The following is a 26,921-nucleotide window of genomic DNA, read 5'->3' as shown; positions in this document are numbered from 1 at the left end:
AAAAGAATTCAAAAAACCAGAAAATCAAAAAAAAAAAAATCACGCGAATTTTGCAGTCATTTTTACACGGTTCACTATTAACTATGGGGAATGGATGAATCATAGTAAATTAATTGATTTAAATGGGTTACAAGGTGGTGTTTAGTGGTATATTAGTGTGTATTGTGTTTGGGAAGTGTATTTTGTATGGTATACCTTGAAATCCTGGTTAAAAATGAGTTATATTTCATATTGTTCACGAATAAGCATCAATCAATAGGGCAATATTAATAGCTAATAACGAAGAAACAACCAATGTTAAAAAGACATTTGTAGGGACTCTTGAACCTGTCTTGGTTCTTTGGTTAATATAATGATGAATATTATTAAAATAATTAAAAGTACCCAAGATTAAAGAACCCAGGGCTAAACAAAAGAAGATAATTGAAACAGCAATGGAAAATTCTTTAGCACGGTTTGTTCGATCATTATGAATTCCAATCACCACAGAGTCACCAAATCTGTAGTTTAATAACACTGCAAGACTCACAAACCCCAGTGTAGCTGCGAATTTACATTGTAATAACAGACTTCTTTCAGCTTGGAGACAATCTCTAGCTATTGAACATTGTAAGTCTGTTAACAATGCAGTATTTGTGTTTATTTTACCAAATAACGTGGTGAAGATGTTGTTTTTTTGAGTCATATCATAATAACCAGTGACAATAACAATAATCAAACAATATCAACAACAATACTCTTCAAACAATAGATTATTTCCCATCTGATTCTCTGATTATAAATGTTTTTGTCTCGTCAATTTTTATGCGATGAGTTACGTAATCCATGCTTGAAATTTTTTTTTATGTCTTAATAAAATTTATAAGAAAAAATTTATTACTGATTAATACTTTTTAATTGCCACAAGAAGGTATTATAAAGGTCAAAAGGTTTTAGTCAAGATGTCTTACACTCCATTACAACATGATCCAAACCAACAGGTTGCTGCAACAGTCTTGTGTTGTAACTGTGGTGTTCCAATGGATGGGTCCACAGGTTTAGTTATGTGTTATGATTGTATTAAATTAACCGTTGATATTACAGAAGGTATTCCAAGAGAAGCTAATGTTTCATTTTGTAGAAATTGTGAAAGATTTCTTCAACCACCACAACAATGGATTAGATGTGAATTAGAATCAAGAGAATTATTAGCCTTGTGTCTTAGAAGATTAAAAGGTTTAAATAAAGTCCGTTTGATTGATGCTTCATTTATATGGACTGAACCTCACTCCCGTCGTATTAAAGTTAAATTAACTGTTCAAGGTGAAGCTATGGCCAACACTATTGTTCAACAAAGTTTTGAAGTTGAATACGTGGTTATTGCAATGCAATGTCCTGATTGTGCTAAATCTTATACTGTTAATACTTGGAAAGCTGCTGTACAAATTAGACAAAAAGTTTCCCACAAGAGAACTTTCTTATATTTAGAACAATTGATCTTAAGACATAGTGCTCATGTTGATACTATTTCAATTCAAGAATCAAGAGATGGGTTAGATTTTTTTTATTCACAAAGATCTCATGCTTTAAAAATGATTGATTTCTTAGGTTCAGTTGCACCAATTAAATCTAAAAAATCTGAAGAATTAGTCTCACAAGATATTCATGCTGGTACTTCATCATATAAATTCACATTCAGTGTGGAAATCGTTCCAATATGTAGAGATGATTTAGTTGTTTTACCAAAAAAATTAGCACAATCTTTAGGTTCATTATCTCAATTAGTTTTATGTTCAAAAGTTTCAAATACTTTACAATTTCTTGATGTTAATACTTTGAAAACTGGTGATTTATCTCCACAAGTTTATTACAAGAAACCATTCATGTCATTATCAGATGCTTCACAATTAGTGGAATTTATTGTTTTGGATGTTGAACCAACTGGTGTTACCAAGGGGAAATATGTTTTAGCAGATGTTACATGTGCTCGTGCAGCAGATTTAGGTAGTAATGATAAAGAATATTATGTTAGATCTCATTTAGGTGCTCTTTTACACCCAGGTGATTCAGTTATGGGTTATTATACAGTTAATTCAAATTATAATCATGATTTATGGGATTCATTAGATCGTGATAATTTACCAGATGTTATCTTGGTTAAGAAACATTATCAAAGAAAAACAAGAAAGAATAGAAACTGGAAATTAAAGAGAATGGCAAGAGAACATCAAGATATCGTGGCAAATGAAGATTCAAGAGCTGCAAGACAAGAAATGGAACGAGCTGAAAAGGATTATGAAGTTTTCTTACAAGAATTAGAAGAAGATCAAGAAATGAGACAAGCTATTAACTTGTATAAAGATACCAACTTAACTGAACGTCAACAACAAGAAGCTGCTGGTGATGAAATGGATGAAGATGAAGATGAAGATGCTCCAGGTGTTGATATTGATGAATTATTGGATGAATTGGATGATATGACATTAGAAGATCAGGCATAAAAGCATGAATTTTAAAGCAATTTAAAATTTAAAAAAACATAGCATTGTCGTTTTCTCTCTCTGGTTCATTTGGTTTTTTCTAACTTTGTATAATATATAATATTGGTTTAGGGATTTATAATAAAACTTGAATTTTGTATGAATTTTGTATGTGTCAATTTGTAAGAAAATGGAGTTTACACGCCTCCCAAAAAAGTAATATAAGTAAATTCCGAATTTTAAATTCAAAACATACACCAAAACACTCAAAATAATCACAATCAAGACCAACAAGTACAAGATGTCTGATTCATTAAAATTCTCATCTCCATGTTCTTATGTTGATGCTTCTTTTTTCCAAAAATTTTCAAAATTAAAATTAGATAAATTTAAACTTGATTCCAAAGAACAAAAGATTCATGGTATTTATAATATTAAATCAACGCCATCAAATGAACCTCCTGCAATTTCAGTTTCTGCTTCAAGTTTTGATGATCCAGATGAATCCTTATAGTGAGTATTATTCTGATATGTGTGTTGATTGAGGATATATGACTAACTAGGCTTCCAGTCCTTCAAATTCTGTATTGTTTGCCCCAGGTTCTATAACAAATTTAAATACAATTGAAGAATTTAAAGCATTGGATAAAGCTCAATTTATTAAAAATTCAGGTGAAAGAATCCTTAAACAGATAGAGAACAAAGAAGTCCTTGAAAATCCTTCATTATTGAATCATTTTGATATTATAAGTTTTGCAGATTTGAAAAAATTCAAATTTTACTATTGGTTTGCATTTCCTTCATTAAATTCTAATTGGAAAATCAATCATAGGGAATTCATTGATGAAATACCTGAAACAGTTATAATGTGGTTTAGTATTTTAGATAACAGGAATAAAGGTGTGATCATTTGGAAAGATGATGTACCCTACACTTTAGCAAGTTTAAGTCTTGTAAACCCTGAGGATACATTAAAAATTGGATTCATAGATTCTTGTATTATTGATGATAAACCTTCAAAATTTTTACAAAATTTATTAACTGCATTATCATATTATGGTTATAATTCAATAGAATTACATGTTTATAGATTTGCTTCCAAGAGTTTTAAATTAAATATAACAAATACTAATTTAGATTTACAAAAAATTACAGGTTGGGAACGTACATCTCAAGGTAAATTAGGTCCAAAATTAGCAGATTTAGGTTCCCTCATAGATCCAATAAAATTATCTGAACAATCTGTTGATTTAAATTTAAAATTAATGAAATGGAGAATATCACCTGAATTGGATTTAGATATCATTCAACAAAATAAAGTCTTGTTATTAGGTTCTGGGACTTTAGGTAGTTATGTTGCAAGAGCTTTATTAGGATGGGGTGTTCGACAAATAACATTTGTTGATAATGGATCAGTATCTTATTCAAATCCTGTTCGTCAACCTTTATTTAATTTTGAAGATGTTGGTTCACCAAAAGCTGAAATTGCAGCTAAATCATTACAAAAAATATTCCCATTAGTTAATTCCAAAGGGTTCCAATTAGAAATTCCAATGGCTGGTCATCCTGTTACAAATGAATCTAAACAACAAGATGGATTTAATCAATTAGTTCAATTAATTAAAGAACATGATACAATTTTCCTTTTAACAGATTCAAGAGAAGCAAGATGGTTACCTACGATAATCGGTAAATCTTACAAAAAGACAGTTATAAATGCAGCATTAGGATTTGATAGTTATTTAGTTATGAGACATGGTATTGATGATCAATTGGGCTGTTATTATTGTAATGATGTGGTTGCACCAACTGATAGTTTAACAGATAGAACTTTAGATCAAATGTGTACAGTTACAAGACCTGGTGTTGCATTATTAGCATCTTCATTAGCTGTGGAGTTATTAGTTTCTATATTACAACATCCAGATGGTCCATTGGCTAAAGCTAATGAAGAATCTATATTGGGAAAATTACCACATCAATTAAGAGGGTTTCTGGGAAATTTTGAAACTTTAAAATTAGAATCACCAGCTTATCCTTATTGTCCTGCATGTTCTAAACCTATCCAGGAGGCATTTGTACAGGAAGGTTGGGAATTTGTTAAAAAAGCTTTAAATGATTCTAAATATCTTGAATTGATTAGTGGATTAGCTGAAGAACAAAGGAAAGCTGAAGAAGCAGTTGCTAATTTGGAAGCTGATTTTAGTGATGAAGAGTGGCTTTGAACATGGAACTCTTGGATTAATGTAATATTTAAATGCTATGTTTATGAATTTTTCATGATTATTGTAGTTAACTGATATTTGTATACAAGCTATTATTCAAAACGGTAAGAGACCAACATTGACTCAACTGAAAGGTGCATATAGCCATGATACCTGTTAAGTCGACATTCTATCTCTACGTTTTGGAATTACTATAAATGATCAATAGAATCCTCATTTATTGTTCATCACTATTTGTTATATAGAAAACCCATTTCAACCTTATTAAATTTGTTGACATTTCAATCTTATAATCTGTTTACCTCTCTGCTTCCTAATTTTATACTAGTTTACTTTTCCATTCCCCTTTTCATTTATAATTTACCTTTCAATAAATTTAAATTGTATATATGTGATTAAACTATAGCAATTATCTTATCATGACTTTGGCATTAGGTAAGGCTTACTTAATTTCAAATACTTGATTTAATTAATGATTTAACTCCAATTTTGAATTGATACATGAATATAAATTAGTTTTGCAATTGATCAATTTACCAGCACTAGCAGCTAGTAAGAATATAATATAGTGATATTATATAACAGCTGGAAATTGAAATATACTAAAGTTATACTGCACTATATACAATTTATGATGACACTGAACGCAATCATCAATACTATTATAACAGCAATAAGATCATTTTTACACAAATGCATCGAAACTTTGCATATCTTGTATACTGAAAGAGATATTTTTGAAGCTTTAGCAATTTGGTTAGGTATTCCTAGAGGTTGTGGTTTATATTACATTCATCATTCATATTACAACACAGTTTTTAGACCTCTTTGGAAATTGGATAGATTATCATTTCCAATAAGATATTATTCATCTAATAAATTGCAACATATATATGAATATATTGATAACTTCAAAATATCAATGTTTAAATCTTCTTTAATGAAGACAGATGATGAGGAAGGTTTTGAAAATATAGAGTTCAATATTATCGATGAATCCACTTCAATTTACAATGAGAACCCTAATAATAACTCTATACTTCCAATGGAAATTTGGGAATACATTGCATATCATGGTGAAATTAATTATTCAATTATGCTGAGTATTAATAAGTCTTTTTTCTATACATTTGCACCGAAAGTTTATGATACATTAAAATTGACAATTGTTTTAAGTCCATTAACCAAGATGAAACTTACCGATGAAAGTTTCTTAAAGAATGGATCTGATACTATCAGGTATAAATATTGTGATTCATATTCAATTTATGAAAGGGATCAAGAGAGTAAGAAATTTGATTATGAATTTTTAGATACTACAATTGAAGATCAAGATTTTTTCAAATGTAATGGTCCTCAAAAGATTGCAAGACCACAACCCCCTGATCCTAGATCAATGTTCCACAAAAAAGAGAGATACAATCATCCATTTGAGATAAGAAGTTTAAAGAAGATTCAACTCTTTCTAAAGAATGTTTTACAAAATCCAAACTCAATAATGAAAAAATATATTAAAGAAATTTTGGTAGATATATGTATGTTTCATGGATTTGATAAACTTATGACTATGGAGAAAAGTTCATCAGTGGAAGGATCATCTAGTGAACATGAATCATTGGAAAAGTTGATTTATCAAGAAATAAAACAGCATGAACGTACTTCAGTTTTGAATGTTGATTCAGATCAAGAGGAAAGCGAGCCTATTGATGTTGCACCTTTGGATGAAAATTTTGATAGAATTAGATGGAAAGATCCTCTTAGAGATAAAGGACCAAGGTTTTACAGATTTTCCCATAATGTTAGAACTAAATCTGATATTGATACTATTAGAGATGATCTTCATCACATCTTCCCACAGAATGTCTATTTCAAAGAGTTGTTGAGCGTTTATTTACTTTCTTCAGACAAAGCTTATTCACACATATTGAGAAGAAGATTAAGTCACTATATGAATCCAATTAATTTCCAAAAATTTAATCCAATAAAAAATTGGAGTCGTACTGTTGTGGCTAACTGTATTGATAAATTAGTAACTAGAGAGCCTGATACGGCACGTTATTTTAGAATGATTATTACTGGACAATCATGTGTTAAAATTACAAACCGTGAATTTAAAACCAAACTTCAAGTTTATGAATTTCTAGATGACTTGATTAAAACTTTAACCATCAAATCAAATGATTATATACTGAATAATATTCAATCTTCCATTCTGATTCTAGGAATCAATGATGGAAAACCTCAGGTTCCCAAAGAGTTTACCCAAAATGCATCAATTAATACTGATGCTTCAGATCTTATTACTTTACTCAAATTGAATCCTGAATTGATTCTTATAAATAGATTTAACGACAATTACAGATGATTTAAAAGAGTTTCAAATACAATCCAGTCCATCCATAACTTCAATAAATGAACTAATAAGTTCAATAAATGTGTAATTTAAATAGTTCATTCATTGAAATGTACTGGTTATATCTCGATTACATAATCCGTACGCTAGTTTTTGAAAATCTCGGAGAGACAATAAATCAAAATAAGTAAACAACGATAAGTAATTGAAAAAACAGTACTTGTATAAATATCAACAAAGATCCAGAATATCATCATAGGATATCACCATTGAATAAGCTGGGAATAAGATTAGGAATAATGACTGCAAATGAAGACCATAAAAGAACCGCTTCGGTGGATCATGATGATGAACCTATAGCTAAAAGAGCCAAATTAGAGGAAGAAAAAGAAAAATCAAAAGATGTTGAAAAAGAAGTGAAAGAAGAAGAAAATGAAGATGAAGAAGATGAAGAAGGTGATGATAAGCAGGAGGACGATGGTGATGGTGATGCTGCTAAGACTGCTGAAAATGAAGAAGAAGAAAGAAAGCTTACAACTACTTTTAATTTTGATGGAACAACATATACTTTTAAAGAAAGACCTTCAGTATTAGAAGAACGTGAGGGTAAAATTGAATTTAGAGTTGTTAATAATGATAATACCAAGGAAAATTTAATGGTTCTAACAGGTTTGAAAAATATTTTCCAAAAACAATTACCCAAGATGCCCAAGGAATATATTGCAAGATTAGTTTATGATAGAAGTCATCTTTCAATGGCTGTTGTAAGGAAACCTTTAACTGTTGTTGGTGGGATCACTTATAGACCATTTGATAGTCGAGGTTTTGCCGAAATTGTTTTCTGTGCAATTAGTTCCACTGAACAAGTTAGAGGTTATGGTGCACATTTAATGAATCATTTAAAAGATTATGTTCGTTCAACTTCACCAATTAAATATTTTTTAACTTATGCAGATAATTATGCTATTGGATATTTTAAAAAACAAGGTTTTACAAAAGAAATCAATTTAGATAAACATATATGGATGGGTTATATTAAAGATTATGAAGGTGGTACATTAATGCAATGTTCAATGTTACCAATAATACGATATTTAGATAGTGCTAAGATCTTATTATTACAAAAAGCTGCAATTCAAAGGAAAATTCGTATGGTTTCAAAATCTGATGTTATTAGACCAGGTTTAAAACAATTCAAAGATCTTAAAAATTTAAAACCAATTGATCCAATGACTATACCAGGATTAAAAGAAAGTGGTTGGACCCCAGAAATGGATGAATTAGCTCAAAGACCAAGAAGAGGACCACATCATACATTTATGCAATTATTATTAACAGAATTACAAAATCATACAGCATCATGGCCATTTTCAACACCAGTTAATAAAGATGAAATACCAGATTATTATGAAGTTATTAAAGAACCAATGGATTTAAGTACAATGGAATCTAAATTAGAAAATGATCATTATTCAACCCTGGAAGAATTTGTTTATGATTCAAAATTAATTTTTAATAATTGTCGTAAATATAATAATGAAACTACAACTTATTTTAAAAATGCAAATAAATTAGAAAAATTTTTTGATTCAAAAGTTAAAGAAAATTCAGAATATTCTCATTTAGTTGAATAGAGTATATAGTAACTGCTACAAGTAAAAGTTATTCATAAATCACTAATGTACATGCATTATATCTTTTTGTATCTCTAAGCTTCTGGTTGTTCTTCAGCTTCTTGTTCTTTTAAAACTTTTATAATATCAGCAGTAACTGTATTATCATAAATTTTAAAACCTTCATCTTGAGTAACCGAACTTAATTGAACATTATTTTCATCTAATTTTTCCTCCATAACTTGTTTTAAAATTTTTAATGTTAATAATTCAGCTTCAACCTTAGTTAAAGAACTATGATATTCATTTTGTAATTCAGCTTGAGCACCTTCAGAACCTGACCCAATAGCTTTAGCTTCATATCTATAGAAAGTTCCTGAAGGTTCAGTATGATATAATTGTGGACCTTTTTCTTTATCGATACCAGCGATTAAAAGGGCAACACCAAAAGGTCTTGACATTAAACGTTCTTCACCAGATGCACCTTCACCAAATCTTAAAGCTAAATCAGCAACGGATTGAGTTAAAGATTCCACTCCAATATCTTCATCATAATATAAATTATGATTTAATGAACTTACTCTAGCATGATCAATCATACTTCTTGCATCTGCAGTTAAACCAGACATGGCACATCCTATATGTTTATCAATTTCTACAATTTTTTCAATTGATGAAGATTCTAATAATGATGAAGTGACTCTTTTTTCAACACCCAATACAACACCTTCAGAAGTGGCAATACCTATAGCTGTGGAACCAAGCTGATGGTGACAGTTAGTATCCTAAGATCAATCAATATCTAATACCAATATACATACTTTAATGGCTTCTAAAGAGTATTCAACTTGGAATAAACGACCTTCTGGAGAGAAAGTACTGACACCACGGTCATATTCACTTCTTGTTAAGAACATTTTGTATCAATTGAGTTGGTAAAAGTATGGATTTGTTGGTTAGATCTGTTTTCAATTCTTAGTGGCAATTCAATTGAATATCAAAATCAATATTCAAAATGGATTCGCGAAATTAAGTGTTTGCCCGGTTTTCGATTCGCGCAGCAGTCGGATTTTTTAATTGTTTACATTTTAGAAAATCAAAATCAAAACAATGAATTTTAACAGGAAAACTTATAGATTTGATAGAGATTGATGGCGCTTTGGATAGGATGGAGACTGAGAGACAAGTGAGTACCACCATTGGATTCTACGCGGTCAGTTTTACTAACAAATTGGTGATTTAAGGAGGATCGAGTTGTGTTGTTGGAAGAGACGCCATATTTGAATGCGAGATTGGTGAATTTCCAACCATTATGTTCAAAACATCAGAAAGTTAAACCATTACAATTGAAAGATTTGAGAGATTTGAGAGTTCAGGAAGCTCTTATAGTGAAGGATTTGTTGTATGTGCTTTTGGGGTTAGAAGGTGCTTATATTAGATATTCTGAAGGTTTTGATCCAAATATATTGAAATTAAGACTTCTGGGACCAGATTATAAAATTAATAAAAATTTAGATACAAGTTTAAAAGATGTTACCAAGAGAATTGTTCATTTAGGTAGAATGTATACTTCATTAGTTGCATTTACAGAATATTATAATTCTGAAAAATTTGGTCAAATTGTACAAAATTTTGTTTATGAAGTTCGTCAATTTTTGAAAAATTATATATTTTTCCTTGATTCAATGGATCAACAATTTAAATTTAACAAAGATTTCAATATTCGTCAATTAGAACAAGATTTAAGAACTCATGTTAGTTATAAAATGTTACATTTATATGAAATTGTTCAAACAATTGAAAAATTAAATCAAGAAAGAAGTATAATCACACAAGATAATATGTTTGCAAATTTTATCGAAGGAATACGACATGATATACAACATACAGGTTCAGTTGATCTGTTATCAGATTCTTCAAGTCATAGATTAGTTAAAGGTGGATTATTATTGAAAATTGTTCAAGATAGAATTGATGAACATAGTGGAGATTTAAAATCATTTGAATTTTTATCACAAATTTTCAATAATATAAGTAAATTATATATTGATATGTTAAATGATTGGATAACTAAAGGTATATTGAATGATCAAAATAATGAATTTTTCATAATATCAAATCTTGCACATGATTTTAAGATTAATAGTTTAAACTCTGAAAGATATTGGGATTCAAAATATATTGTTAAAAAAGATGGTTTACCTAAACAATTTGATAACCCAGAAATTCAATATAAAGTTTTACAGACTGGTAAATATTTAAATGTCTTGAGAGAAGTTGGTGTTGAATTAGATTCTTTTTTCAATGAAAGAGTAACAACTTTAAGTAATTCTAATAATCTTTATTTAACACTTGATAATGCTTATGAAAATGCAAACAAACTTATATTAGATCTTTTTTTCCATGGTTATAATTTTAAAAAAATTTTAAAAAATTTACAAAAATATTATTTATTAAATAATATTGGACAATTTCAAGAATTTTTAAACACAAATTTCCATGAATTTAAAAAACCATATACTCATATTTCAAAATCAAAATTACAGAGAACATTTGATCAAATATGTAAAAATAATTCAGATGTAATTTTCCAATTATTAAATATAATTATTGAAAAAGATTCAATTTATGATTATCTTTTAGAAATTTTAAAAGTTGAACCAATTGATGCAGAAAAGGCATTAACTGCAACAAATTTTGATTCAATAAAGACATTAATAAATGAAACTTTAGATTTTGATAAACATCATAATGATCAAAATTCTGATGGGAATAATAAATCATCTGAACTTATTAAATCAATTAATTTTTTCACATTTGATATAATTTTACCATTCCCATTAAATTTAATTATTAATAGAACAGTTATAATTCAATTTCAATTAATTTTTAGACATTTAATTAATTTACATTATACAGATAAACAATTGAATGAAACATGGTTTGAAATTAATCAAAATAAAATTTGGAAATATAAATTTTTCAATAAATCAATATCAAAATGGATAACAAGAGTTAGATCATTACATGATCGTATGAAAGATTTTATTAAAATTTATTTTGGATTCCTTGTATATGATTTAATTGATTTAAATTGGGGTGATTTCTTAAAAAAAATTGATGATGTTGAAAATTTTGAAGATTTATCAAATTATTTACAATTTTTCCTAAATACAATATTGAAAAGTTCTATATTAACAACAGATAAATTAATTAAAATTTGGGTTAAAATTTCACAAATTATAAATGGATATTGTAATTTTTTACTTTCATTAAGGAAAGTATTAATCTTATTAGATTTAAATTTATTTACAAAATATGATGAAAGATTAAAAGGTCAACTTTTTGATGAAGAAAAAAATTTTGAAAGATTTGAAAAATTAAATTTATATTTAAATGATTATCTTGAAGGATTTAGTCAACATTTAAATGGTTTTATTGAAGGTTTAAGATATTATGGAGAATTAGAAACACCAGATTTTTTAATATTAGCTATAAGATTAGAATCTTCATTTCCTTCAAAGGAATAGAAAGTTATATACATTGCATATTGGGGGTATTTAATACATGGACGGTTAACTTTTCTTTATATCAAATCATTATTGTATTAAACATTAAGTACAACTCTATATCGATATTTGACTTGAATCAACTCTAACCAATTTTTTTTCTCTTTTCCTAACCAAAAATTGAATAATTAAACAAGTTGCAGCACTACCAACACAAGTCCCAATCATCGCATAACAACCTTTCTTAAACAAAGGAGCAGTTGATTCACTAAAAAACAATAAAGACCACCAAGCATTAACAGCACCACTAAACATATTCATTGAAGCTAAAACTATAGCCCGTTCTTGTAAATCACCTCTACATATCAAATTTGCCCATGAAAAAAACACAGCTTGTCCACTATAAGAAACGCCAGCAAGGTATTGAGCAATAAACATCACAGCATGAGAATTTGGTTTGGAAAGAATCATTATTGATGAAGTTATTAAAACGATGGAGATTATTAATCCTATATGATGATGATTTTTACCACCTGTATGATCCACATATAAAGCTGCAAGGAAAGTTGAAATTATACCAATGGCGAAAATACCAATTGGATATTGATTTCTTTGTGGGATGGTGTAATTTTTATGTTTTAACCATAGGGCAAATAAAGAATTTGAACAAAATGAAACATTTTCACCACCAAAGATCCATAGGATACTGAATAAGTACCAATGCCAGTTCCCAAATACTCTTGATATTACGGACCAATCAAGTTTTGTCTTTTTCGGGGTGGTTGTTGGTTCCATAGGGTCGGTCTTGATAAGTCTTTCTTTTGCTAATTGAATTTCTTCTTTTGTAAAATAAAATGAATTACAAGTATCTGGAGTATCGGGGAAGAAAATAAATCCATAAATCATAACAGGCATTGTAATAATAAAATCAATAATAAATAACCATCTCCAACCTGCAAGACCATTTAATCCATGCATATTTTTATAAATTGAAGATTGCATAAATGAACTAAATATTGAACCTAATAATCCAGAAGTTGTGAAAATAGCACTTCTTTTCCCTAATTCAGATGTAGCAACCCTACCAGTCTTTTCATCAATTTCAATCTTTGAATTATACCATGACCCAAGGATTAATTGACTTCCAACAAATGTACTTGATTCAAAAAAAGCCATAAAGAACCTCAAGATACAAATTTGTTTATAATTTTCAACCTTATACATTCCTAAAGTCAAAGTCCCCCAAACCAAAAGACAGAAAGTTAACCAATATTTAGGTCTAACCACTAACAATATTAAATTATTTGGAATCATCCCCAATATATAACCAACAGTGAATACAGTATTAACTATATTAAATTCATTATGACCCATCCCTAGGTCTTCTTGCATACCTGATACATAAGCATTACTAAAATTTGTACGATCCAAATAATTAACCCAATAATTTAAACAAACGAATGATAGTACAAAACAATCAATTTTAAATAATAGTTTACGTTCTTTGTGGGATGTTGGTGGGTGACCCCAAAGAAAAAGTTTGATTTGTCGTAGGAAGTTCATTGTGTGTTTTGTGTGTTGTGTTTTGATTATGAGATATGGCTTCTATTGCATCTTAATCACTTGGGTTTTTGATCTCTTTTCAAATTTGTATTGAATATAGCTCTTTAGATCTAATTTAATTATGTTTTTATTGTTGATGAAATAATGATTAATAATTTTTTTTTTCAAGTCTATTATTGTATGTGCATATTTCCGATGAGAGATGCTGGTACATTTTTCCGATGTGTATATTAATAGAAAAAAATTATAGTACAACTTTTGATCAAATATAAAGAATTCAGAATATATTTATATAATATTCAGAATATATTTATATAATATTTATATATAATATTTAATAAGTAAAAAGTATAAAAGGGTACAAAAAGCAAAGAAATCAGTAAAAAAGTAAAGCAAAGAAATTCAAATCAGACATAACACATCATAAACAGTATAAAAAACCCCAAAGAACCTAAATTTCACCATTATCATATTTTACTAATATAGAATCAATAGTACTCTTTGGATAAGCAGCACCACGTTCATGACAAACTTCTAAACCTTTAATTTTGTTCATAATAACATTTAAATCATAATCTTTATCATATTTATCATTTAATTCATTTAAATATTCCCAAACTTGAGTTATTGTTAAATTTATACCAGAATAATCTAATTTAATTGGTGATTCAGGTTCTGATTTAATACGATCAGAACTTGAAGGAAATGAAAATTGATTTGAAAAATTTGATAAAATATCTTGATTATTTAATGGGATTAAAGAATTACCATTTTGTAATAATAATTTATTTTCAGTTGATATAATTACATTTTGCTTTTTGAGGTCTTGTAATTGTTGTAATAAATTTGTCTTGTCATTTTCAGATTTTGATAATTTTTCTTCTAATTCTTTTAATTTTAATTCTTTACGTTCTCTAAAAGCTCTTTGAGCTGCTCTATTTTGAGCTTTTCTTCTATTGGCAATTTCTTTTTCTGATAAATTTGATTCATCAATATCAGCTGATGGGATTTGATTTTGATTATTATTATTTAATATTGATGACGGAGAAGATTTATCAGATGAGTTATAAATAGAATCATTGATATTTAATTGTTGTTGTTGAATTTGTTGATTATTTTGATTATTACTATTATTTGAAACAAATTCATTAAATTGTTGTGGTTGATTTGTAAAATTATCAGTTAAGAATCCATCATCTAAATTTTTTGGTATATTATCATTATAACCTTGGTTAAACTGAGCTACACTTTCATTAAACTGTGGTGTTGATAGCCATGGTTCATCTTGTTGGTATCCGTAGTTGTAAGTCTGGTTCATTGTGTGTGTGTTTGGAATGTTTAGTATTAGTATTGATATTTGTTAGTATTCACTAGTTGTTTTCAGTGTTTTCAGTGGTTGTCTTTTCATAATAATTAAAAATTGTGGAAATAAATATTTGATTACGTCATGGATTACATAAACACATAAACTAACGAGTACAAAAGATTATGGGTATAAAAGATGAGTATAAAAGATTGAGTATAAAAGGTAAATTATTGTTATATGAATAGTACAAAAGTACAATTAGACACTATTATTATCAGTATAATCACCAGTACCAGTAATTATATAATATAATCAGTTAAATAATAATAAAGTTCCGCGTCATGAAGTTTATTATTATTGGATTGCTCACCATTTCCAAGTCTAGAACAACAAATTTTATGAGACAATAAACCATTAGATTTATATTTAAACAGACAATAAGATCATAATAATTGAATTGTGTTTAAGCTAGGGATATTTATTAAGTGTTGAAGTTGATATATTGCTTATTGCTGGTATTATAATTGTTATACTGGGTATTATTGTATTATCAAGGGTATTATTGACTTTGACCTATTTGCATTGTTATCGTAAATTTACAAGGGTTCAACAAGGGATTATCAAGAACTAAAAAGAGATTTAAACAAGATTACCATTATAACTATCATCAGCTCACCATCATTGGGTCATATTATCATGCCACTTACTCAATAACAATCACTTCAAATGTCACAATCAAATTCATTAAATCTCTTGAAAAGAGATTCAGATTTAAATTGGTATACATTTCATCAAGTTACAGCGTTTTATATCTTGGAATTAACTGCAAGTGCTATTAGTGTTATAGTTGGTACGTTGGCCTTAATATTATGGTTTCGTATGGATCCTTCAAGAAGAGTTATATTCAGATTAGAATTATTATTAGTCTTAATCTTAAGTGATTATTTTAAAGCTATATTTATATTATGTTTTGCTGCAAATAATTTATTTAATTTAAATCAATTATCAATTAATGATCATCATATTATTGCTGGTTCTTTACAGGTTTATAATGATCAAATTAAATATTGTGATGGTTGGGGTTATTTGAAAAGTATGGCAACTATATGTTCTGATTTAACTATAATGATGTTGACTATTCATAATGCTTTAATGATTTTTAAACCAAATTTATCCAAAATATATACCAAAACTCCAATGAATTTTACTAAAACATTGGTGAAATTTTGGAGATATTTGGTGAAAAAGGATATAACTTTTAAACAAATATTCAAAACACACCCTAAAGATCAAATAACTGTTAATGAAGGTGGTATTTATCCATTAAGATGTATAGTTGTCATAGTTATCTTTTTAATCTCTACAATTGTTTCATCATTAATATTTGTTAATGGTGGTCATTATGAATATAATTTTGCATGTTCTGCACCATTAAGACCAGTATGGAAAGGTTTAATTGCAGGTTGGATTATAAGATATGTTAATTTAATTTCAATTGTCTTAGTTTATACAATCATAATCATATATTTAAAATTAAACCTTATGGGTATTGAAAAGGGTAAAAAATTATTATTACAACCAACAACTTCTGATCCATTACAACAAAATAATCATGTACAAAGAACAAATTTACAAAAAGAATTAATGGATATAACTCAAGAAACTAATGCAAAAAGAAGATCAAGTGTTGAAAAAGAATTAAAATCATTCGCCATTTATCCCATTGGTTATTGTTTATTATGGATAACACCTGCTATATCAGAAATTTATGGTTATGTTTTCACTGCAACTCCTGTTGTATTATTATCATTTGTTGCATTTATGACTCCATTAAATTGTACTGTTGATACTATAATATTCATTGTACGAGAAAAACCATGGAATGCAACATCATCAAAATTCAAAAATTTTAATAAATCAGTACCTAATTATAATAATTTTAATCAAGGAAGACCGTTTGATGAAGAACAAGGTCATGTTGAGGTTCATGATGATAATCCTCATTATAGAAAAGATTCATGGGCAAGTTCCACAATATCAAATTTTAAACATTTAATAACTTTGAAAAGACCTTCAGAAACTAAAACTATTCAAGAATTAAAAGATGATGAAGAGCAAAAACAACGTCATGAAACTAATTTAAGTTCAAACTCTGATGAAACTGCTGTTAATCCAGTTCCACATGGTCAAGCACAGGGCCCACTTGGTATTGGTACTTCTGGTATTGATGCTTCTGTTAATGATGAAAGTGATGGAATTGATATGATTGATTTTTTGAATGGAAGGTTTTAGTATAGGAGTTGATTATTTATATATTTATATTTATTTATTGGTGAAGTTTATATGTATTATATTAATATATTTTGAATTATGATATGAATCATTTCAGCTTTTAAGAGTAGCACCAACCAATGCACCAATTTCCATATCTATATGATCTTTGGATCAAAACTTTGGTACCAATTTCCAAAGCTCATTTGTGTACATTTTAATAGAAAGAGTATAAACTTTAGCGGAGCAAATAAACCGTTATAAGAAGATCTTTTGGATAGAAAGTTGGAAGTTAACTAAGGCATTCAAATCGATGATCGTGAAAATTTTCAACGGTATATACTAAAAGACCACAAGCACTAAGCTATACAAGGTACAACTCGTAACATAGAAGAAGAACTAAACACACATTTCAATGGACTTCATGTAATAGTTCTCTATTGTTTGTTTATTTGTTTACGTTCTGTTCAATTCTGTTCAATTCTGTTTGTTTTGGTTTTGGTTTTTTGGTACTTCACTAAAAATTGCGGACATCAAGATCTTATGCATGGAAGACCGCTTTTAGTTACATTGAAAGATATGAAGGAGAACAAATTGAGCATTTTATTGGTGGTTATTGGTTATTATCAAGTCAGAAGTATAGCCTTATTATGCCGTTAGACAGTTTAAGTTATAACTTCTCAGTGCTCACTTTCTCAGTTGAACATTGAAATACGTTATATACGTTATTGAAGATCAGGTACGTATTCATACAAAATTGACCTCTCACATTCTATTTTGGGAAACACTTCAAGTTACATATACTTTACACACCACTGATTGATACAGAAGTGGGAGTGTAATTACAGAAGTATGTTGTAAGTACTTATAAGGTGTTGATAACGTGTGACTTGGTCTTTGGTTGTCCTTCAATTGTTTACATTTTGTTGTATACTTGTTTTATTGTTTATTTGATTGGTTCATGCTGTAGGGGCTAATTTACTAACCAGTGCTACGTTCTGTGGTAGTGCTAAGTGCTAACTTATAAGGCTAACTGCTGGTTAAAGTATGGATACTTAACTATGGTTCAAATTAGAATGAAGTTTGAAAGCCTTGAAAATTGAGTACCTGATTCTGAAATCCTTTAACGTCCTTATATATTCTGAGCAATTTTGGCTTCAGCGATTACGATCAGTTAAGCTACAACATTTGATACAAATTTATTTCATAAGCCGTCTCTTAATATGTCATTATATAAGTATATACTCTCTATCAAACCAAAAAAGGCACTAATATCATAAGTGCAACAAAAATAAACTATAAAGAAATGAAGAAAAAAAGATGATCATAATAAATAATTCTGTATATGTTTATGAAGAACTGAAATGAAATTTTGATCAGTTGAAACTAATCTTTTGATGTATAAATGTCCTGTACTTTTTCAATAAACCATGCTTTTGACCATCACCATAGATGAACTTTAATACTAACTTTTGATTGACCCATTGCAACATGTAAATCAAATTCATCAACTAATGGACTAAAATAATTTTTTGAAGAATTTTTATAATATAGTTTTATTGAATTTAATTCACATTCTAATCTTTTTGATATAGATTTTTTTAAATCTTTTAAATTTGATCCTTTTTTATCAAATTTTAATGCAAATATATCATTATTATAATATATTTTAATCTTGATAACCTCTGGCTGTTGTTGTTGTTGTAAAGCTTGTTGTTCATTAGAATTTGAAGAATTTGATGAGTTTAATGAACTTATTGATTCATTTCTTTTATTAACAAATTTATCTCTTGAATCTTTATTCATAAATAATGGTTCTGTTGGTGATGATAACCAATTATCATGATCATCATTTAATGACTGTTTCCTACTTGTAGTTGTATTACTTGAAATTGATGATTTCTTAACATTTGATGTTCTTGGTGTCCCACTAATTGAATCTGATCTACTTCTTGTACTTGTTGTTGGTGATGACCAAACTGGTATTGATTGAGAAATTGGTGATGATAATGGTGATATAGATGTTATGGAATTATTTTTGGATAAAAATGAATTTGGTGGTAATTCAGGTACTGGTAATGGAGGTGTTACTGAAGTTTGAATTTTTAATGAAGGTTTTGAACCATTTTTATTTAATCCTATTGGAATTGGTTGTAAAAGAGTTTCCACAGCTTCATTTGATATTGGATTTGATGGATCAGATTCTAAATCACCAATCTTGGGTAAACACCATTTTTGTAAAATATCATAATAACTTAATTTAAATTTATTTTGAACAATTTTAAATATATAAACATTTAATGATTGAACTCTTTGTAATAAAATTGATGATAAAGTTTCTAAATCTGGTCTTGGAATTGGATCTGGTAAATTTGGTAATTTGGAGCAATTTTCATCTTGAATTGATTCAGGTATTGAATCATTTCTTAATTTTTCCACAATCATACAATGTAATTTATAAAAATCTTGATAATACCGACATAAATGTCTTTTTTTACCATTATTTAATTGAACATCAATTCTATACCAATATCTTCCATTATAACATGAAACATTTTTAACTAATGCAGAAATTGGTATCACATCTTGAACTTGTGATGATGATGATGATGCTGGTTCTTGTAAAGTTTTTTGATTTGTTAAATTTGATGAAGTTGAAGTAATTGAATTTGGTGAAGATGGTCTTGATGATGAATTTGAACTTGATGATTGAAATGAAAAATGTTGTTCTTGATCAGATTGTGTTGATGATCTTGAAATTGATTGTTTTGGTGGGATTATATTACTTGGAATTGATGATTTTGGATCTTCTGGATCTTCTTTAGTAATTGGTGTACTTGGAACTAAAGGATCTTCTAATGGACCTGCTGAAGCTAACCAATCTTGATTAAATTTATTATCAACATTTTCATCCATTAAATTTCCTAATCTAACAATTCGAACATAAGATGCAGGAATTAACCCAGGTTGAGAAATTCTACCAATTGGTTTAACAAGAATCCATCCATTACCTTTTCTTTCAATTAATTTTAAAGCTTCACCAACACCAACTGTTAATTCATTACTATGTTCAGATTTAAAATCAAATTTTGTAATTAAAATCACTGCAGTTGTACTTGGAGTTGTTCTTGGGATTGAAGATTTTTCAATGTTATTATTATTGGAAGTATAAATTGAACTAAATGATGATTGTTTAATTAATTTTGGTGAATTAGATGATTGATTATTTTTTTGAGATGAATTTATTGCAGAACTAGTTGATATCATCTTTGGATCAGATATCTGTGAACGATTTATAGTTTTAGATCTTGATAAACTTCTATTAAACATATTTGAAAAGTAAGAATTCTTTGGAATTCTCAAGGGGAATTGATCACTTATATATGAATTGATAAAATAAAATCACTTTTTGGTTACTGCAATCTTGATAGACAATACAAAAAAAGGAACTGAAGCTGGTGGTGGTATAATATGTGATGTTGATCTATTTTGATAAAATTTAGCTGTGGTATGTGCTTTAGTAACTGTGGAAAAGAAAAAACACAAACGGTATGTAGGTGAGTATAAAAGAATGGAGATAAACTTTTTGGTGTAAAAGCTTGGGTATTAAAACAATAACGAATGTGAATGGAACCAAATTGGGTCAGCTAATATGATAAATGAATGGAATAAGATATTATGGAGTTAATGAACAAAACAACAATATAAAAGTAAGCAAATGGGAAACGTTGTTGATATTTAAGTACTTGATCCATTCATCACGTATATCTGTTATTTTTCCACCGAAAGGCAAACAAATTTTTAAACTTTGGAGAATTGGAATGTTTGTGTCGATTGTTTTTCTTTTTTAGTGGTGATCGTATCTACATCTTAAATTCAGGTGCTTCAAAACGCCTCTGAACGCTCCTATATGCATTGGCTCTTACCCTTTTTAGCTTCAAAGGTGTTCAAGCTTTGCAACTTTGTGCGCGACTGTCGGCATATGAACGCAAGGTTGGATATGCATGTGACCTAACTTGTCATATGTAACTTCCTAACCGTCGCACAATATTTAAAAATGGAGATGATTTTAACCATTTTGGTGATTTGAAGTATACTAATTTGAAAGATATGAAGCATTTGAAGACATACAGAAATGAACATTAATGTAACAATCCATAGAGATATCATATCATCAACTAGTATCGTATCATTATCAAGATGAAGAAGAGCTGGTAACTTAGTAAAAGACTAGCTGGTTCACTACTGGAAACTGGCAACTGGAGAGATTCCATAAATAACCATTGTGCCTTGCAAGTTGGAACATGTTGTATAATATAAGAAGAGATCAGAAGCTAGTCTTTTGAGTTCATTCAATTCATTCAACAATAATACTCTCATTCGGATACGAATCACAATTCTTGTTTAGTCGGTTGAGCTAGCTAACAATAGTACTATCTCATTACTATCTCTTGGGCCAATTGTAATTTGTTATCCCAGTTGTTTGTTAGTTCATACTTCAAAGTTCAGATTGTGTAAGTAGTACGGCGTAATTATATGGACTTGGGTGTTGAAACTTGACTTTGCTTAAAGATTTGCATTAATAAAGATCAGACTGGCCGTTTTCTGCATCTGAGACAGTTATGCTTTAGTTAAACTATATAATCGCGATCAGATCATAAAGATTCAAAACTTATATATCTACACTAGTACATGTTAATTAGTTATGAGCTTATATTATTGTTTAAGGTTTAAATGCCCTGATGTTTCATTCTAACTCTGACCAGATGTCTTTTCTCATTACAATTAAGCTTATAAGTTACTATCTCTATTTGAAAGCCTTGCCCTGAATGATGACTTAAAGGACATTCTATATAGACTTACATCATAACATATTAGAACACAATTACTCAAAGAAGTAATCTGTCTAAGATTCCATCTCTTTACAATATAGTTATTTGACATGAAAGCTTTAAGTAATTAGCACTTTATGCTGAACTTCTGCTTCAACAAAACTTTGAAATTGTGGGTCGCTTTAATCCATCTATACTTTAAAAGTTCAATGGGTTAAATGGCTAAATGGTTAAATAGAAAGTAGAGCTTTAGCCTTTGAGGTTCTTTCCGAGTTAAGTTGACTTGCAGCGCCAAAAATGGTGAACAGTGAGCACTTATACACAAACAACTCAAAATACGATCTTAAGATCGTACCTAGTACCTGTTTGAGCTGTGTAGAGTGTACGAGTCACAAGTTATAATTGTCATGTTATACAAGGATCTTAAAGCTGGTTAACAATTGAAAATCATACTTAGATCTTGTCTTAATATGTGAACAATAGATCAAGATTCGAAACAAATTGTATCTATATTTATAGTATGGTGTACTTATAAAAACATACGCTTGTCAAATATCCCCTAGAAACACCATGTAATCTACATCATATGATCTATAAATTATCAAAGTTCAAGCACCTCAAGACACAATACACTCAAGACTCAATATTCTCATCAGCTCTTTTTGTTGGAAATATCTGGAAGTTAAATTCAAGGGTTTTAACTTTTGAAGTCCAGATTTGAATTGAGCGTACTTTGAGACTTCAAAATAGCCGCTAATGATCAAGTGGATATATACGGTATATAAACTACAAAGCCTTGTAGCTGGAAATCAAGATCCTAGATTCTTGGTACAAAAGCTGTTTCATTCAGTTATTCATTTAGCAACCCATACATGATACTTTGAACTTTGAAGTTCTAACAATGCTTGTTGATTGCATCTCGGTAGATTTATGATTGATCATAGTATCATAGTACTCCAAAACATAAACAAACATTCAACCAAACATAACTACAAATGCGTTGTACTCTACGGCAACTACCAACTACTTTCAGATTGCATCTGACATCTGACAGATTACAAATCATAATACGTGTAAACTTTAAAGCTTGTCCATATCTAATGATTTTTGATCTAATGTTCAGCGGAGGAAACTTTGAACTGTTTGAACTCGAAGTTTATTATTCATATGTAGCTATCTCTTCTATGACTCCGTAAAGAGTATGGACGTATGAAGAGTTGCCAATAGCTCAACTGTTTGAAGCTTGAAGTTATGTACTTCACTATATTGAGTCTTGATGTCTTGACGTCTTGACTCTTGATGGCTTGATTATATGTTGTTGTGCATGTTCTGGAATATTTTGGTACACTATATAGCTGTATACGGGATACAGATGAATCCCGAAGTTATATATAAAAACAAAATTTGTACATACAGCTCACGCACCTTTGTTCAAATCAATCGTACACTGTCAGAATTTAGAAGTTAGAGCTCAAATGATCACACATTTTATGATTTGGTATGATGTTTCTGTTTATTTGAAAGAATTTGAATACTGTGTGTGTGTTTTTCAAACCTATCAATCTAATTTCAAGACATTCTACGTTAAGTTGCCTAGCTCTTCTCTATTGTTAAGCTCTCTCAAGTATCAAGGTTGTCTCACTTTAAGAATTATTAAAGTCGATCTATAATCAATTTATAAACTTTTAATTAAACATTTGGAAAGCAGATAATTAACTTTCTATAGCTTCTTTCATTCGACCATAAATTAGATTATACATTAAATTACATGGGAACACCGGAACACTTACTATGTTTAGTCCTCAAAAGTTACATTTGAAGGTAGATATAAGCAAGATCTAAGTCAAATATTATTGACGTTTTCCATGATTCTTGATGATCATGATCAACATATTTGAAGCATCAGTGTAAAAGTGTTGAAAACAAGAGTACTACTACGAGATTAACATGAAGGAACAGGATCGCTTTGATCTTGTCTTCTTAGTTGTTCTTCATATCCAATTAGTATCGAATCATCAAGGTAGAAGCAGTTTCCCGATATCTTGTCAATTTTAATAACCAACAAGTAACAAGATGTTATCAATCATTATAATTTAGAAGCCAAGCTTAGGGCGTAAGTAAACAACTAATATCAACATGATAGAAACTTCTCTCGTAAGTTGTTATTATTCCAAACATCTCACTTGAACCTCGGGGTTTCCATGCTAATGGACAATGGATTATAATAGTAGCCATGGTTATCCACAAGCTTTTCAAGATACGTAAACAAAGCATAAAAAATAACATCACCGAGTTCAAGCATTGGTCAATATGACATCGCTGCAGACACAGGGATCAGATAGTTGAGCTTTCAGGGTCACCCACTATACTTTCGTGAATCCTTGGTAGCTTCTTCACCATTGGCCTCTTGCACTTTGTACCCTTGTAGCCTTGAATCTTGATCCCTTGATCTCAGAGTTTACTTCCTGTTCAAGCTTCACGTACTTTATCTTTTAACTTTTGTTTACTTTTTTGGTTTTTTGTACCGCGTTGATTCGCGAATCAATTGTACTACGAGTGATTATGTAATACTATTTGTTATTTCAGTTACCTTGACAACAAATTTTACTTGAAAAAATCAACAAAAAACCAAAACAAAAAAATAACATAAACGCGATCAGAAATTAAACTTGAATTTGATACAACATTGAACAAACCACAGGGAAAAGAGGCAGAATCAGCGCTAACATCACCATCAACATCACCATCAACATTCACTAGACAAGCACACACGCTTCCTTCAATCACTGCCAGATCATGTCTCAAGATAACTACTACAAGCGCTCAAGAAGCGATGTTAATGTCCCACTGTCCCAAATGGATCTAAATCAAGTTCATAATGTATCAAACATACCTCAATTATCATCAGGTTTGAAAAAACCTTCCAATAGAGCGTCTGCTAGGCAATCCATGATAGGTGCTCCCCGTCTTAATAACCCTGTTCCAAGTCTTAAAAGAAATTCTTCCATTGGTGTTAATGAAATGGTTCAACAAAGTGCAATTCGTAATGGGGGAAGAAAAAGTTTAGCTACAATGAGTTCATCTGTATCACGTCCAAATAATAGAACTTCTTCATTTGGTTTAGCCTCTTTATCACAATCAAAAGATCCACGTCCTTTACGTGATAGAAATTTCCAAGCTACAATTCAACAAGATATCTTTGAATATCTGGTCAATAATAATTTTGAAACTGACATGAGACACCCTTTAAGTTTAAAATCATTGAAAAATCCAACTCAAAAGGATTTTGTTATGATGTTCAATTTCTTGTATAAGAAAGTTGATCCAGGTTATAAATTTTCCAAGAGTATTGAACATGAAGTTTATTATGTTTTGAAAAGTATCAAATATCCATACCTTGAAACTATTAATAAATCACAAATATCTGCTGTTGGTGGTCAAAATTGGCCTGTATTCTTAGGAATCCTTCATTGGTTAGTTAAATTAATTTCCAAAATTGAAGCAATTTCTTCAATTGAGTTCTTAGATGATGATTTAGATGATGATTTTAAAGAAGATGTTAGAGAAGATGATCCAGATCAAGACAAAATTTTCATGAAATATATTTTGTCAGCATATAGACAATATATTAAAGATACTGATGATTTTTCTGGTGTTCAAGCTATAATGAAGGCTGAATATGCTAAAAAAAGTGAAGATTTTGTTAAAAATAGTGAAATTTTAGCTCAGGAAAACATTGGATTAAAAGAAAGATATCAAACATTACGAGCTGAAGCTGAAGTTATAGAACTGGCTGAAAAGAAAACTGATGCACTTACATCAGATTTATATAAATTTGAAAACTATATAAAATCAATGGAAAATAGAAGATCAAAATGGACAGCTATTATACAACAAATTAAAAATGAATTAGAAAGTTCAGAAAAGAATCTTGCAAAATGTGAAGAAGAAAAAAAAATTATACAAGATCAAATATCTGCTCAAGGTCTGACACCAAATGATATAGATAGAATGAATAATGAAAGAGATAGAATTTCCAAATCAATAGATGCAGTTAATTTGAGATTAGGTGAATTATCAACAGTTGTTCATTCAAAAGAATTAGAAGCTCAACAAGCATTCGAAGAATTGTCAACTGCTGCTAAAGAATATAATTTCAATATTTATACAATTGCTTCAACATCTTCTGATATAGATGCTTCACAATTTGTGGTAAAAATTGATAATCTTATGAGTGAAGAAAAATTAGGTTTAAGACCTGATGCATTATTAGATGGTCAAGATATTGGTACAGATTTCCGTGGTAGATTACAAAAATTGAAAATTTTAATAAATTCAAGAATTCATGAAACTCAAAATCAAAGTATTGAATTACAAGAAGAATTAGATTCTATCAATGAAACTATTAATGAAAAAGCTGAACAAATTGAATCATTAGAGAACAATTTATCAAGAAATAAAATGGAATATGATAAAATGTATGATACAATGACACAAACTATAAATCGTTATCATGCAGAAATTGAAAGATTACAAGGTGAAATTCAAGATTTACAATCAAATTCTAAACAAAGTACGTTATTATTAGAACAACAAGTTAAAACAGTTGAAATGGAATATCAAAGATATTTAAGTAATATTCAACAAGAAAGAGAAATTTTACATTCAAAAGCTCAAAAAATGATGGATGATGTGATTACTTTCAAATTAAACATCCAAAATTCATTGGATGATTTAGAAGGTAAAACTATTGAAGAGATAGAAAAACATAGAAATGGTGAATTTTAATA

The 26,921-nt window shown here is 29.0% G+C and overlaps 11 protein-coding genes across 11 annotated transcripts; 7 read left to right on the top strand and 4 right to left on the bottom strand.

The window, feature by feature from the left end:
• Positions 1-941: 941 nt before the first annotated feature.
• Positions 942-2,480, top strand: NMD3 (ribosome-binding protein NMD3; the record flags this gene model as incomplete). Its single annotated transcript, XM_011275102.1, has 1 exon — positions 942-2,480. The coding sequence occupies one exon, from the start codon at positions 942-944 to the stop codon at positions 2,478-2,480; it is 1,539 nt and encodes a 512-aa protein (XP_011273404.1).
• Positions 2,481-2,760: 280 nt separating this feature from the next.
• Positions 2,761-4,684, top strand: ATG7 (Atg7p; the record flags this gene model as incomplete). The annotated part of the gene is made up of 2 exons (XM_011275101.1): positions 2,761-2,881; positions 3,060-4,684. The coding sequence occupies 2 exons, from the start codon at positions 2,761-2,763 to the stop codon at positions 4,682-4,684; spliced, it is 1,746 nt and encodes a 581-aa protein (XP_011273403.1).
• Positions 4,685-5,315: 631 nt separating this feature from the next.
• BN7_4350 (uncharacterized protein) lies at positions 5,316-7,049 on the top strand (the record flags this gene model as incomplete). The annotated part of the gene is made up of 1 exon (XM_011275100.1): positions 5,316-7,049. One exon carries the CDS (start codon positions 5,316-5,318, stop codon positions 7,047-7,049), a length of 1,734 nt encoding a protein of 577 aa, XP_011273402.1.
• A 287-nt stretch (positions 7,050-7,336) lies between these two features.
• On the top strand, positions 7,337-8,671 carry GCN5 (histone acetyltransferase GCN5; the record flags this gene model as incomplete). Its single annotated transcript, XM_011275099.1, has 1 exon — positions 7,337-8,671. One exon carries the CDS (start codon positions 7,337-7,339, stop codon positions 8,669-8,671), a length of 1,335 nt encoding a protein of 444 aa, XP_011273401.1.
• A 74-nt stretch (positions 8,672-8,745) lies between these two features.
• Positions 8,746-9,567, bottom strand: PUP2 (proteasome core particle subunit alpha 5; the record flags this gene model as incomplete). The annotated part of the gene is made up of 2 exons (XM_011275098.1): positions 8,746-9,401; positions 9,468-9,567. The coding sequence occupies 2 exons, from the start codon at positions 9,565-9,567 to the stop codon at positions 8,746-8,748; spliced, it is 756 nt and encodes a 251-aa protein (XP_011273400.1).
• Positions 9,568-9,818: 251 nt separating this feature from the next.
• SPC97 (gamma-tubulin-complex subunit SPC97) lies at positions 9,819-12,180 on the top strand (the record flags this gene model as incomplete). Its single annotated transcript, XM_011275097.1, has 2 exons — positions 9,819-9,840; positions 9,920-12,180. 2 exons carry the CDS (start codon positions 9,819-9,821, stop codon positions 12,178-12,180), a joined length of 2,283 nt encoding a protein of 760 aa, XP_011273399.1.
• A 96-nt stretch (positions 12,181-12,276) lies between these two features.
• On the bottom strand, positions 12,277-13,722 carry FEN2 (Fen2p; the record flags this gene model as incomplete). Its single annotated transcript, XM_011275096.1, has 1 exon — positions 12,277-13,722. One exon carries the CDS (start codon positions 13,720-13,722, stop codon positions 12,277-12,279), a length of 1,446 nt encoding a protein of 481 aa, XP_011273398.1.
• Positions 13,723-14,173: 451 nt separating this feature from the next.
• Positions 14,174-15,040, bottom strand: FCR3 (Fluconazole resistance protein 3; the record flags this gene model as incomplete). Its single annotated transcript, XM_011275095.1, has 1 exon — positions 14,174-15,040. One exon carries the CDS (start codon positions 15,038-15,040, stop codon positions 14,174-14,176), a length of 867 nt encoding a protein of 288 aa, XP_011273397.1.
• A 714-nt stretch (positions 15,041-15,754) lies between these two features.
• On the top strand, positions 15,755-17,320 carry BN7_4344 (G protein-coupled receptor GPR1; the record flags this gene model as incomplete). The annotated part of the gene is made up of 1 exon (XM_011275094.1): positions 15,755-17,320. One exon carries the CDS (start codon positions 15,755-15,757, stop codon positions 17,318-17,320), a length of 1,566 nt encoding a protein of 521 aa, XP_011273396.1.
• A 1,422-nt stretch (positions 17,321-18,742) lies between these two features.
• Positions 18,743-20,629, bottom strand: BN7_4343 (uncharacterized protein; the record flags this gene model as incomplete). The annotated part of the gene is made up of 1 exon (XM_011275093.1): positions 18,743-20,629. The coding sequence occupies one exon, from the start codon at positions 20,627-20,629 to the stop codon at positions 18,743-18,745; it is 1,887 nt and encodes a 628-aa protein (XP_011273395.1).
• A 4,298-nt stretch (positions 20,630-24,927) lies between these two features.
• On the top strand, positions 24,928-26,919 carry NDC80 (kinetochore-associated Ndc80 complex subunit NDC80; the record flags this gene model as incomplete). The annotated part of the gene is made up of 1 exon (XM_011275092.1): positions 24,928-26,919. The coding sequence occupies one exon, from the start codon at positions 24,928-24,930 to the stop codon at positions 26,917-26,919; it is 1,992 nt and encodes a 663-aa protein (XP_011273394.1).
• Positions 26,920-26,921: the final 2 nt, after the last annotated feature.

The sequence above is a fragment of the Wickerhamomyces ciferrii genome, contig 00153 (assembly GCF_000313485.1).
Source record: "Wickerhamomyces ciferrii WGS project CAIF00000000 data, strain NRRL Y-1031 F-60-10, contig 00153, whole genome shotgun sequence".
Taxonomy (NCBI): Eukaryota; Fungi; Ascomycota; class Saccharomycetes; order Phaffomycetales; family Wickerhamomycetaceae; genus Hansenula; species Hansenula ciferrii.
This window is presented reverse-complemented; position numbering and strand designations above follow the sequence as displayed.